This window comes from Erpetoichthys calabaricus, chromosome 6 (genome assembly GCF_900747795.2).
Source record: "Erpetoichthys calabaricus chromosome 6, fErpCal1.3, whole genome shotgun sequence".
In the NCBI taxonomy this organism is placed as follows: domain Eukaryota; kingdom Metazoa; phylum Chordata; class Cladistia; order Polypteriformes; family Polypteridae; genus Erpetoichthys; species Erpetoichthys calabaricus.
In genome coordinates, this window is record NC_041399.2 from 188,379,126 (window position 1) to 188,393,192 (window position 14,067).

A 14,067-nucleotide genomic window follows, 5' to 3' on the forward strand; every position below is an offset into this window, starting at 1 on the left:
ACTCTTGATCACTGCACATATCATGTTTTAATGTACTTTGATCTTTCTTGGAAAAAAGTGTGCTTTACAGGGTATGAAGAGCTACTGTATATAAAGTCTGTAATCTCAACAGCAGTGTTAATTTAACAAATCCTTATGCATGGTGTATTTTATTCTTAGGTAGGATTTTTCCTTTCTTATTAAAACACATATTGTCCAGGTAGCAGTCAAATGACAAAGAAGTAAAGAACACACAACTGGGATTAGTCAGAATAATGTAGCTGTCATTGATGGCATGATGGAGATTCTTATGATATTTTTTATAAATTATGCAAGAATGTAACTCATATTTTTGGCATTTAGGGGAAAAAGTAATATTAAACAAAGACTGGTAATTTAATAATATTAAAAAAACTTGAACAATAAATAATTATTCCAGGAAAGTTACAGTGTGTGGGAGTTATTGATGCTGCCTTTCAGAGTTTCAGTCTTAGAGCTCAAAGGAATTTTAATTGCAATTGTAAAATTTTATATACATATATATGGCAGGCAAAGAAAGAGCTGAAAAGACATGGGGACTATTCACATTCACAGCCAAGAAATTCTATGTGGTTCTCTGATCATACTCAGCATGTGCAAAGTCTATGACCAAATGGCATCAAGATATTAGCATAAATAAATATTACATTTTTACAGAGAAACACAGTGGCATCAATAAAGTTAACAAACAATAATTAAATTGGTCTGGAGGGCTCTAGTGGCTGCAGGTTTCTGTTCTAACCCAATTGCTTAATTAGAAAACAATCATTGCCAATAAAGATCTTACATAATTTTATGGTTTATCAGTGTTTTCATTCTGTCATGTCAAGTCATTCATATATTATAGTTTTTCACTTCCAAGATATCCAAGGATATCTTCCAAATGATTTGTAGCCTGAAGCAGGTCACTAATTCTCAGTGCATCCATTTTTTCTGTTCAGTTTTTATGGTAAGACACATTTGGGTCCATGGCGATGCACAGTTTTTTTAAATAAATAAAGGAGTGGTCAGGTTTTGGAGGGATGCAGGATTCCCTGGTAGCGTGTCGGTGCAGCTGTGGGGTGTTGATATGGTGGTCAACTGATTGTGTATTCATTTGCAAATTTGTGTGGTCCTGTTGATTGCCTCATTAGTGCTCTGAGGTCTGCAATCAGTGCCAGCGCACCTGCATCCCGAGTGGTACAAATAGGAGCCTGAGGAGGAAACATTGAGATTGAAAAGAACTGATGAGAAAGAAAGAATGAGAGGTTAAATTGAAAATAAAAGAGAAGGGCAGGTTTGTGGAGGAGCCAGTATGAATGTAGATAGGAAGTAGACAGTCAGGAAAATAACCCCAAGGGAGGAGCATGGCAGGAGCTTGAGGTGCTGGGGTCACTCCTGCTGAGTATCTCCGAGTGGGCTCCACCTTGAGATCAACGAATGGCAATGCGAGTGAGGAGCAAGGCTTGGTGCTACGTCCCACCACATGTCCAGGATTGGTGGTAGAGACTTGAGCCAGGGTAAATAGTTGACTGCACCTGTCGATGGACATCTCTTCTTGCTGCGGAGGCCCATTTTGGTGTAAGCAGAGGAGATGTTGGTTGTAGTAGTTGGGAAGAAACATCTTGGTTCATGATTGTTTCAGTGGATGGAACCTGCCAGTGGGTTTTAACATTATTTTTATGGATTTGTTTATGTATTGATGAATTTTTGACCTCCATTTAACACTTGTTTTTATGGATTATTTATTGAATGCTTATTTATTGAAGCACTGTATTTTGTATTTTTACTTATTGGAAATTAAAATCATACAAGCACTTTATACCACTCTTACTTGTTATGTGTCCTCATTCCATGGCCCATCCCAATCATGACTAAAAATAGTTTCTGGTGTAAGAGTTATGGCAGCTGTAGCCAACCCAGACCATCGGAGTTTCTTTCCAAAAATTTTGTAAAGGCAGAGAATTCACGATGAATTCACACATGTGTAAATAGAAACAAATCATATAAAGAATTTCTGGTTCCTCTGTTATTTGCAGCTTATTGCTAATAAAAAACTATTTAAAAAGTGAATGCAATTGTAAGACTACAGTACGTAAGGATGGAACATCTTAACAGCTGAGAGAACTAAATTGAAGCATTAAAATGGTACTTGAGCAATATGTACTTTAAAAACAGTTACCGACTTCTCATTAAGTTGGTGTTGTGCTGTGAAATTTTGTATACAAGTTGATAAATATTTTGTATGTTATTATTTGTAACTTAGACAAAACAATGTAACATAAGTGTTATATCATTGATAAGAATAGAAATGGTTTGATGTTTAAGACATTTTAAGAGTGAGTCTTTGTAATTTTATGACATGGTCAGGGGAAGTGCCCAACACCAGTTTGGAAAGTGATTCTCTGCAGGACTCTCTCAATCAACCCCCACAGACAAGCCAAATTACCTATCTGGCAAGCATCAACTCAATAAATGGTTTTGGTGGTAGGTGTGAAAGGTATTGTGTGCTCCCATTGCTCTGAAATATGGCTGTTTGGTATTGGTTTTAATCAGAGGCCATGCTGTAGCATAACGTCCTATTGGTGTAAGGATTTGGACAAAGAAAGTATAAATTCAGTCGTTTTACCCCTCCCTATCTTTCTCTTTCTCACCATCATGATGAAGGAGCATCTCACACACCATGAACTGAAAAGAAGACCGCACTGAGAAGCCATATTGAGACAGGCATGTGGCCTGTCCTGAAGAAAGCCATAAAATGATGACTTAACTAGAGACATTTAAAGTAATTGCAAGTCTGTGTGCTAACTGAAATTACACATCAGCATTTACTGTATCTGGTTGTATGGTTGCCAATATTCAAATGTACTTTGCTTATTGTTATTATTTTATGAATATTACCAATAATACATTACTTAAGTTGTAACATATCTCCTGCTTGTCTTTTACTCTATGTAATTACCTGAGGTTATAGATGTAGAAGGGCATGTGAGGAGAAGTTATAAAGTACAATACCTTGTAAACAGTGCTACATCAATGGGATTTGAGGCATTCTGACAAAGACTACACATTAAAGAATACAAAAGGGGAAAGCAGAGTGATATAGAACTCTACCAAGTCAAAACAGTTGGGTTAGAACAGAAACATGCAGCCACTACAGTCCTCCAGGATTGACTTTACAGACCCCTGATCTCGAGAAATGATGAATAACATAATTTAATTTAACTTTTTTTTTTGGATTGTTTTAAGAGTGCACGATGGAAAATGTCACAAAGCTGATTGATGGGGCTCATCCACTGACTTTATCTGTGAAGAAAAAAAATTAATAATGTTCTTAAAAAGAAAAAATGAGGTGTTATAATGTGAGAATTAAATGGATTGTAATCAGTAACACTATTTTTTTATTCCCTTGCAAAGCTATTTGTCTCATCCTTGTGATGTTGTCTAAAACTTCACGGCATGTGGTTGCCAAACAATTCAAACCTAATTTATTACTTCAACACTTCTGAGTTTTTCCTGCTTGTACATTTGTAATCGCGTGTCTCAGAATCATTTTGGCTAACTGATTACAGGCAAGGGTAAATCAATGGAGTTTGCATTTAAAAAGATTCTCTGGATTCTGATGCTATATAGTTTCTCTTGTAGTAGTTTATTAAAAGTCATAGTGCAAAACAATATATTCTGTTCCAGTGCTTCAAACGTCAAGCTTATCTCTAAAAATCAAAATGGCTTATGTGAGTAGTTCTTGTTAATGTATGCAGCTGAGTGTGATGAAGTTGGGATGAGAATACAGCACCTTCTAATCTGTGTTAAAATTCCCTCAAGGGTAAAGAATGGCTTGTTCCCTGCAGGTTGGATTTGTATAGCAGGAGCCATTTTAAGAACATTTTAAGAACTGTGGTGGTTAAGCAGTAACTAAGTCTGCAGACTAATTATATGATTTACATTCCCAGATAAGAACAATTAATATCCTCAACTATGGTTATGAGCTCCAGATAGTAATGAGAAGAATAATATCACCAGTATAGGTGGCCAAAATGAAGTTCCTGTGCTGCACAGAATATAGAGAGAGCGATGTCCAGTTTGGTTTATGGAGACCGCATGTAGACGCCAGTATACAAATCAGGGGGTGCTAGGGAATGGTGTACCTTGTATTTAGATAGATAGATAGATTGATAGATAGAGCTGCTGGAAAGGCTGCCACTCACTGCGGCGCCTAACTACTACTATATCTTTGAAAATTTGAAGAGAGTTCTCGTAATTCTCCTGGTGCACTGCAGGACACTACTAGGACAGATTGGTTAATGGCCTGACAACAATAGTGTGAAACACCCCAGGCAAAAAACAGAGCAATAGTGAGTTCACGTTTGGGGCAGGTGGTACCCTTGTGCAAGTTAAGGAAGACATGTAGCCTGGAAACTGCCAAGGATACCAAGCCTTTTAACAGAAAGTAGGAAATCTAAAAAAATGGAAAGGATCTGTTACTTCCAAGCAGTCTTTGACACTGGTAGCAATACTAGGGATAACCCTTAAAATAAACACTGAGTGGGGTTTAAAGGCTGTTTTTTTCAGAAAACCATTGTGTCTAGAGTAAGGAAGTGATCTGTGACAAATGCTTCCTAATAAAGAGGCAGTGAAACAAAAAAGAGGGATAATTGGAAGTGGCACGAAGTACAACAGAGATGCTTTAGCCATGTGTTTGGTATTAGGTATGCAATCAGCCCATCCTTCCTAGGAGACAGGGACACCTATCCTGGGGCAGCAAAGGATTTCTTAATTCCCTCTTGTCCCTATAATTATAACTAATGTTTTGTTAAATATCTCTGTATGTATAAAATCCAACGTCTGTCTGTATGTATGTTTGCTTTTAACAAAAGAACTATTTAACGGATCTGGTTTTTTTTCTATAATTTGCTTGAGCGTTTCAGTTGATTTTGTGACTTCTCTCATTGCACTATGTATCATAGTTCGCTTGCAGTACCAATTATTTGCACAAATTCAAGAGACACGCAGCGGGCAAGGGGAGGGGGTGCGGGTCCTTCCTCTTTCACGGGCCAGCCTCTGGGTGTTCCTTACCTCTGCTTAGCTAGCGAACAAGAAAACTACTTAACGGATTTAGATCAATCTTTTTCATATAATTTGTTTGAACATTCTGGTTAATTTTGCGACTTCTATAATTATGCTAAGAATCATAGTTCGTTTGCAGGAGCAATATATTCGCGCTAATCCAAGGCAGAGGCTGCGGGCCGAGGGGAGGGGAAGTGTGACGTCAGGAGTAGGGAGTAGCTATCATTAACCTACAATTTGAGACTTAAGCCTGTATAATGTTCTATCTATAGAATGATCATCTGGCCCAAAACTTAAAGTGGTAATGTAAGCGCAGAGTATGTAAGTAGCAGTTGGGAAAATCAGGTTTAAACGCATATGTGTCCTATTTAAGATAAGTTCATAGAAACATTTGAACAATTGTATGTTGAATAGGCCATTCAGCCCAACAAGCTCTTCCATCCTACTCACCAAGATTGTCTGAAATAACATCAAGTCGAGATCCGAAGATCCCCAAATTCCTGCTTTTCACCGCACTACTTGGTAATTTATTTCACTTGTCTCTGGTTCTTTGCATAGAAGAAAAACTTTTAAACATGTGTGTGAAATCTGCCCTTAACAAGTTTCCAACAGTGTCCTCATGTTCTTGCTGCAGAATTTATTTTAAAGTAACAGCTGGGGTCTATTGTACTAATTTCATTGTCATTCCAAACACCTTTTAAGCTCTGTTTACTTAAAGTGAAAAGGCCCAACTCCTTCAATCTCTCCTCATAGTTCATATATCTTAGTCCTGGATGCTTAGTTGCTCTTCCATGATGCTATCTAGCCTTGTTATGTTTTTTTGCAGTATGGAGACCAAAACTGTACACTATCCTCCAAGTGGGGCATTACTAGTATATTATATATAGCTTAAGCATTAACTCCTTTGACTACAAATTAACATCTTACTAGTCTTCTTGTTTGCTTCTGTACACTGTCATGATGGAGATGAGTACACTATAGCTCCTAGGTCCTTCTCATAAGCTGTATTTTCAAGTTTCAAACCTCCCATTGCATATTCAAATCTAACATATCTACTTCCTATGAGTAAAACAAAAATGCACGTCAACAGACGTGGGACACAAGTTCATCTATCTATCTATCTATCTATCTATCTATCTATCTATCTATCTATCTATCTATCTATCTATCTATCTATCTATCTATCTATCTATCTATCTATCTATCTATCTATCTATCTATCTATCTAGTGTGGCAGTTTTTATATGATGATGATGATATACAGTACTTTATTAATCCCAGGAAATTGTCTTTTTTCATGACCTTTGGGAGTCAGTGCAGGGTCAGTCATTGTACAGCAACCCTTGAGCAATTTTCAGGTTAAGGACATTCCATAAGGACCCAGCATGAATGGGATCTGAACCAGCAACCTTCTAGATTCCATCACAGATCCTTAGCCGTCACTCTATCACTCCAACCTGTGCAGAAAGTGAATAAGTAAGCAAAACTGGTTCACTGGTTTGTGAATGTAGTAGGTGAGTGAATCTTAACAACATAATATATGTCTCCTCAGTGGAAAATTAGCATACTTCCATGTGCTGCTATTGTTTATTATAGTGCTAAGTAAAAAAGTATCATCCTTCAAAATGTAAGAGGTTTACTTTTACTTTTATCCTCCAAATCCCCAAAGAAATTTGTTTATCTGCAGGACTACCTTTTAGTTTTGAAAAACACAATCATATCACTGTTGTCAGGAACAGTTTATGCAATAATCTGTGTTCATTTCAATAACAAAGAGTGATACATTGTTTCATGGTGTACTATTTCCCAGAAGGCTTTATGGCACAGTTTAGCATTTTTTGATTAATGGTGTTTAGATGCTACTTTCCTTTCTGAATTAGTTCAATAATGTCATTAATTTATCTCGTTATAAACAAAAATTCTTATATGCCTTCCTTTTTTCTATCCATAATGAATAAACAGTTAAGCTAATATGTTAGTTCAACTGAAGGAGAAGGAAGCATTTTATAATTCTTTCAGCATCTCAAATGTACATTGTCAATATAAAGAAATACATAAGAGAACATTTATAATATTCATTAAAGAATGTTAAGTTCTTTAGACACTATATTTTTTCTTTTCATTATTTGGGAAGGAGCAGGCTGATTTCTTTCTTTACTTAAAAATTAACTTTACACTGAAGAAAGAAATCAAAGATAATGAACCAGTACTAGTGACCATATTGCTTCTCAGCTCATGTTTAGCGAAGTCAAATATATGAGCCACTTAAATTTATTGCTCACACCTTGACATAATGAATAAAACTAATATCTCTGATTGTATGTTAATTATCCTAAGAGCATCGACCAAAACTAAATCTTGTTGTAGTAGCAACTGAATATTTGGTATCATAGAAGTCAAGTAATTCAGTGCACAATATCAAAATATTATAAGCTGATAAGATTTCCCCATTCAGTGCACTGCAGCTAACTGTTTTTTATTCATATATAGCAAAATTATTCTAAGCGTAGGGTTTTGAAATTTCATTTTTAAAGCCATAGTGTAAAAAAGAAAAGAAAATGGCATAGTTTTACACAGACAAAGAATAAAAAACTAAGTATCTTATTTAGTAAAGGAAACTTTACAAAATAAGTATGTCTTAAATTATATAACCTGATCAGTGGCATTTTTGTCATGAAATTTCTGATCTGGCCACATGGATCTGGGAGAGTGAGGCAATATCAGAAAGGCTGGAGCCATTTGGGGAAGCCATGCAGTGTCTGTTGTGTGTGTGTGTGTGTGCGTGTGTGTGAGACAGGTGTCTGGTCACACTTATAGGTAGTCTAACCTAAACAAAGTTTAAATATCAGACTACACAACCGAGTTTTATTAATAGTCTGAGAACTCTTGAAATTTAAAGATAATAGTACACAGGCTTCTTTAAACTGAGCGGTGACTAAGGGCGCAATGAAAAACTAGCAGATTTGGTTGATTAGAACTACCATATGCGTAGCTGTATCCACGGCACAGATACCGTATAGTATCAGTAATTGCATGAAAAGAACTGTCAGATTGTTATAGCAGAAAAACCCCAAAGTATATACTTGTGTGCTTTATTATTTCTGCAGTAATTTATGAGTGTTCTGCGTGTGCCCTTCCGGTATAACCTAGATATTCTGTGCCATTCATGTGCTGAAAAAGTTACCAAGGGATGTGACACTCCAGACGCCCACAGCCATGGGCATCTTCCATCTCCCAGGACATGAATAGTAACTAAAGATTGACTAGGGCAAGGGAGGAAACAACAACAGTTACAGGTGCAAACTCCATCTTATTAACATCCAAACCAACAAGTGTTCAAAAGCTATGGAGCAGTTGAAACTTTTCAATAAATTATTGTTCATAAAAATTATGGACAATGAGGATAAAACCAATAAATAAATCCAATAAATAAGTTAAAACCAAAAATAAAGTCAGATTCAGAATCATCTTTTTTTCTCTAGTCCCCAGTGCTTCTCGCTCTCATTTTCCCTGCTCACCCTCTGAGTCTATGCAGCAGGGCTTAGACACCGGTGAATGCTGTTCATCTTTTGGCTCTCATCTCAGCCACCTCATTTAGCAACCACTGGGACCCACTGAGCCTGGCTTTTTCTCCCTGCCACTTCTGTCATTCACTGCAGGTCCCCGGAGCCCATGATCACTTCCACTCCACAGCTTAACAGGAGTGATCCTCCCCCAGAGCACAGTTCTCCTTGCTCTATCATGGGGCATCCTTGACTGCTTCACCTCCTTTCATTTGCACTGGCTCGACCACCCAATTCTGCTTTCTCCTTCTAACGTACTCTTTTTTCCTTACTCCTGCAGATCTTTTCTTTAGGTGCTTTAAATGATCCAAGGAGTAGTAATGAGAAATGGCTGTGCTAATTGGTCTCATGCATGTGAATGCCTAATCAGCCAATTCTACCATTAAGCACACAGCAGCTCCTAGTCTCTCCTGCGCACACCCACATTCACAAAGTCTATTAAAAACAAAACTGTTCCCGTCAGATCTGCTAATTCTGCCATGGTCCTGCTTCACCACAAGGAAACGATAAGATAATCATAATTGAATACATCTTATTTTTAAGAATTTATAAATAAGAAACTTCTTTTTAAATGTGTGTATGTGAAAGACTTCTAATATACTATATAAACTATTAAGACAGAAGAAGTGTTAGAAGAATATACCATTTACCTGTATGTTGATTGATGTAAACCAAATACCATTTACCTGTATGTTGATTGGCTTAAGGCGAAATGCTTCCTGACTGGGTTATGTACGTAAATGCATCTAAATCATATTAGTCAGCTTTGTCACAGTGCACTGAGTGCACATGGCAGGCTCCATCAGGCTTGATGTAATAAAGGACGTCCATCTTGAATCCATTGTTTACAGTGACTCATGACTACTTTTTATTTACAGACTATTCTCCCTAATAGTACTCTGGAAAGAATTTCTGCATATTGCCAGATGCCACCCAAAGACATGAGCACCATTGAAGGGTCAATACTTCTACAAACACACAGAAGACCAGGAAATTGAAGGACTTCATAAGCTCAGTGGTGTAGCTCGAGTTCGCGCCACTCGGGGCGGGGCTTCAATTTGCCGCCCTACAATGTATCTGAATATGTTAACCTATTTAAATAGAAAATGAAAATGATGTATAGAAAAAAATTAAGATACATTTTGCATAGATTTATTTATATATAGAGAAACAGGAATATTTTTTTCACATATAATTATTTATAAGCATCAACTAGACAAGAATATAGTACAGACGCACTGGTAAGCCGTGTTCTGATTATTAGTTTAATATAATTACGCTGCGAAAAACAGAACTGGTGTGGTGTACAAGTGATAGGTGGGGATGAGCAATTATAACGCATTCGGATTGTTAACGAAACGAAATTATACATTGTGAATTAGTTGTTTATCTTCCTAGAAATTATTATCGGTGTAATGAATTTGTGAATTTCCCCTTGGGATTAATAAAGTATCTATCTATCTATCTATCTATCTATCTATCTATCTATCTATCTATCTATCTATCTATCTATCTATCTATCTATCTATCTATCTATCTATCTATCTATGTGAAGTGTTCCGAGCCTTTTGGCCAATAATGCCGCCCCCAAAAATGTGCCGCCCGGGATGGACCGCCCCCTCCACCCACCCCTAGCTACGCCACTGCATAAGCTACAATAATTGTTTTGCTGTTGTCAAAGAAGTATATATGCAAAACAGGCACTTTGAGATCACTGGCCCTTGATTCATATCAAAATTTAAATGGATGTTTTCTGTAAATTACTTACTCTGTCAATAAAAAGTCGCTGTTTATTATAAGGTGTTATGAACTATTTGTCTCTCAGGAAATATTTATTAAGACTTTTATATACAAATCTGTTAAAATACAATTGACTCCATTTCTAAACAAAATCAAGGTAGGCCCCATTACAAATAATTTTTAACACAATATGTATTTTTTTTTGCCATGTATTTTAATTGGCTTAATAATGATGCATGCAAATTGTACCTACTAATAGTACAAGAATCACTGGGCCTTGATAGATGTAGTCAATATACTTCCCAGGCTCTTTACCAAACCAACATCTGAAAGAAAAGAAATGAATATCAAAATTCTGTTAGTTGAAACTCTAATCATTAGTCTATTTGAAGCCTTTCCAGTTAGGTATTTCTTGAGTGAAGCTAAATTTAATTATAAATGCAGTATGTTTTCTGTAAATAATGTACTGACTATGTGAGATATAGTGATTGCCACTATCAAAAGCACATTCACCATATCATACTGTAATTATCTAAACTGCCTATGGATTCCAATTTAAACTTCATATTTCAAGCAATAGGTCATATGGGAAATAAAAGTACTTCAAAGACTGCTTTTCACAAAAAACAATAAAAAGTCCTCATTGTGATTACAACTTAAAATGATATTAATCATTCACTTATGAACACCAGAGTATAATAATATTAGTTAAAAATAGCTGGAGAAGAAAATGTCACTTTGTCCATTGTCTGCCCTCCTAACTAAATTAACTAAATCTCAATTCGTTTTTCATTACTTACCCATTATGAATTATTTTACATATAATTTTTCAAGTTTATGTGTTTTAAATATTGTGATTAAATTTGTTTGTATATTTTTCTCCAATGTGCTTTGAATTAGGTTGTTTCTGCTTTGTAAATATTCTTTGTTATGAGTTGATTGAAACTCATTTAGATTTTTGTACTGAACAATAAAGTGAATTTTACTAGAATGACATACAAGCAGTAAAGTTTTTTTGTTATCAGTGTGATTGACGATAATTATTATACTAAGTACCGATAATCACTTGACAATGGCAGAGTGATGCTTCATAATGTCTGAACCCTAGTTTCCTTCTGAAATATGGCATTTTTTGTAAGAAGTCTGCATCTTTTTAATCTTTTTCAGTGGGTTTTCTCCAGGTACTACAAGTTTCTTCCACAATCTTTAGACAAAATACTAGTCTGCTAAATGATCCTAAAATAATCCTGTTGGGTCAACAATTGTTTTATGTGCCACAGTTGTTTGCCCTTGAACCAAATGCTTACTTTTCAGTGTAATAAGGCTATAGGCATAGCAGATCCTCTCACAAAAGAAGCACCAGTGCTTGGTATATCCAAGTGGTATAGTAGCAGTGCCACTATTTTTTGATCACATTTCACTATTTTTTGATCACCACAGATTTTATGTCACTGTGTATGTATACCGATAATATGAGAGGATTTCACAAAACTTGGTGATTGCAATAAAATGGTGTGTGACAGGAAAATGTAAAGGGCTTTTTATGATCAGCTTCTTACGATCCATAAGATACACCCAAAAGTGATCAGTAAGTAAAATCTTCTTTGTCCAGTGTTAATCATTTGTACAAAATGTTCTGGAGTATTGGGTGTACTGGCATGTAAATGCTAACCCTTAAATTTGTACAATATTAAATTGTTTTCATAGAATGTGAAACCTTGTATAATCACCTTCAGTTTCTACATTGACACAGCCAAGTTTTGTTTCTGCTCAGTGTGACTGATGATAATTATTATTCTAATATCAATAATCAGTTGACGATTGCAGAGTTTGCAACACTGATGATTCATAATGTCTGAACCTTTGTTTGCTTCTGAAATATGGTGCTTTCTGTATGAAGTCTCCATCTTTTTAATGTGTTTCTGTGAATTTTCTTCAGAAACTGCAAGTTTCTTCCACAATCCAAAAACAAACTACTAGTCTGCTAAAAGGTCATAAACTGGCCCTCTGGGAGTGTGCCATGAGATGGACTAGTGCCTCATCTTATGTTGCTTCCTTGACTTGCACTCACTGCTGACAGGATGGGTTCCAGCTTCTTGCATCCCTTGAATTGAAGGAGTGAGTCTCAGATATTAAATAAACAGAAGGATAACAAGTTTGCGTTGTCAGGATAATTTATACCTTTTTGTTAAGTTTTCTTGGAATCTTTATTGCTTACTGTGCATTTTTGAAAAAAAAAATGTACAAACAGCCATCTGTTACTGCTAAATTACCAAAGAAAATGTTACATTTGCATAGCCTCCTGTTTTGTTTACAGACCCTCAAGATTTTCTGAATTTCATGATAAGTGAAAAATGTTTTGTATTTAGGCATATACCTAATTATATAAAATGTATGCTCCCAAAAATTATTGAAGCATAGTGTGCTGCTCCTTTATCAGTGAAATAATACACTTGAATTTCATGACTCCATTACTCTAGTTCAGTGGTTCCCAAACTCAGTCCCGGGAACCCCATGTGGCTACAGGTTTTTGTTCCAACCAGATTCACAATAAGTGATAATAACTGATCTCATTTAGCTAGCGGGTCTCTTTTTCTCTTATCTTATTCTGAATTTAGAAAAACATAGCAGTATGATTTTTACATTATAAGACATTTAGAAATATCTCTATTTTTTGTTATAGCTTTAAATTCTGAACTCTTTTTTTAGTTGTTTTCCTGTTATTTTTTCCCTTAATCTGTGTAGTTAGCTCCCTTAATTGTGTCCTAATAGTGACAATTAAATACAAGCAAAGCAAAAACCATTGTGAACAACACTAAATGATGAAAGGCTGCAACTGCTTCAGCGTCAGACCCACATATTTAGTCAATAATGGAAAAACAGTATGGAAGTCAGGATGAACATAAATAAAAAGTAAACAAAAAACATTATTCACATAATAACTGATTAATTTTTGTTTAAATGTATTAACATACTTAACTTTTATAATTTCTTAATTAACCCTAAAACACAGAAACTGTGAAATAACATCTCATTTAACTATGCTAGGAGCCCATTCGCTTACAAGTAAGTACCTTACATTCTCAAAAATGCATCTGCCAAGTCTAAAATTTGTTCACAAAGATGTGACCTCATTTTTGTTTCCTTCTTACTGGCATCCAAAAGACCAGAAGTAGTATACATTGTTATTTTTAGAGTTACTTTCATTTTCTTTCTGAGAAATCTTAAGTGTTAGTTAAATCATCTTTGAATGTCCAGTTGACATGAGTCACATTAAGGAATATTACTGTTAGAGCCAAGGTGATGTTTCTAAATTTAGATCCCCAACCTAACTGAACTAGAATTCTAAAAATATAAGATGTAATGTGAATGCAAACAAACTGTTGTGTGGTGGATAAAAATTAATACTATTAATGCAGAAGGCTGATATACCTGTAACTGAATTCAAATCCCATCCCTGGCACTGTCTGTGTAGTGTTTGAGAACTTGTGTCATGTGTCATATATATTTTTCTTCACTTAAAAAAGGTTAATGTTAATTTGTAACATAGTTTTGGATTTGAAATCCTCCAAATCTTCCCACAGATTAAATACTAATCTCTATATATATAAAATTCAACATCTGTCTGTTTGTCTATTCGCTTCTCACGAGAGAACTACTTATCAGATTTAGGTCGGGTTTTTTTCTATAATTTGCTTGA

General features: G+C 35.6%; 1 protein-coding gene across 1 annotated transcript in view; it reads right to left on the bottom strand.

Moving 5' to 3' along the window:
- The window catches only part of LOC114653716 (corticotropin-releasing factor receptor 2), a 245,983-nt gene that overhangs the window by 20,158 nt on the left and 211,758 nt on the right, over window positions 1-14,067 (bottom strand). Inside the window, exon 8 of the mRNA XM_028804182.2 lies at window positions 10,621-10,693. Within this exon, the coding sequence (XP_028660015.2) occupies window positions 10,621-10,693 (73 nt within the window). The remainder of the gene's footprint in view (window positions 1-10,620; window positions 10,694-14,067) is intronic.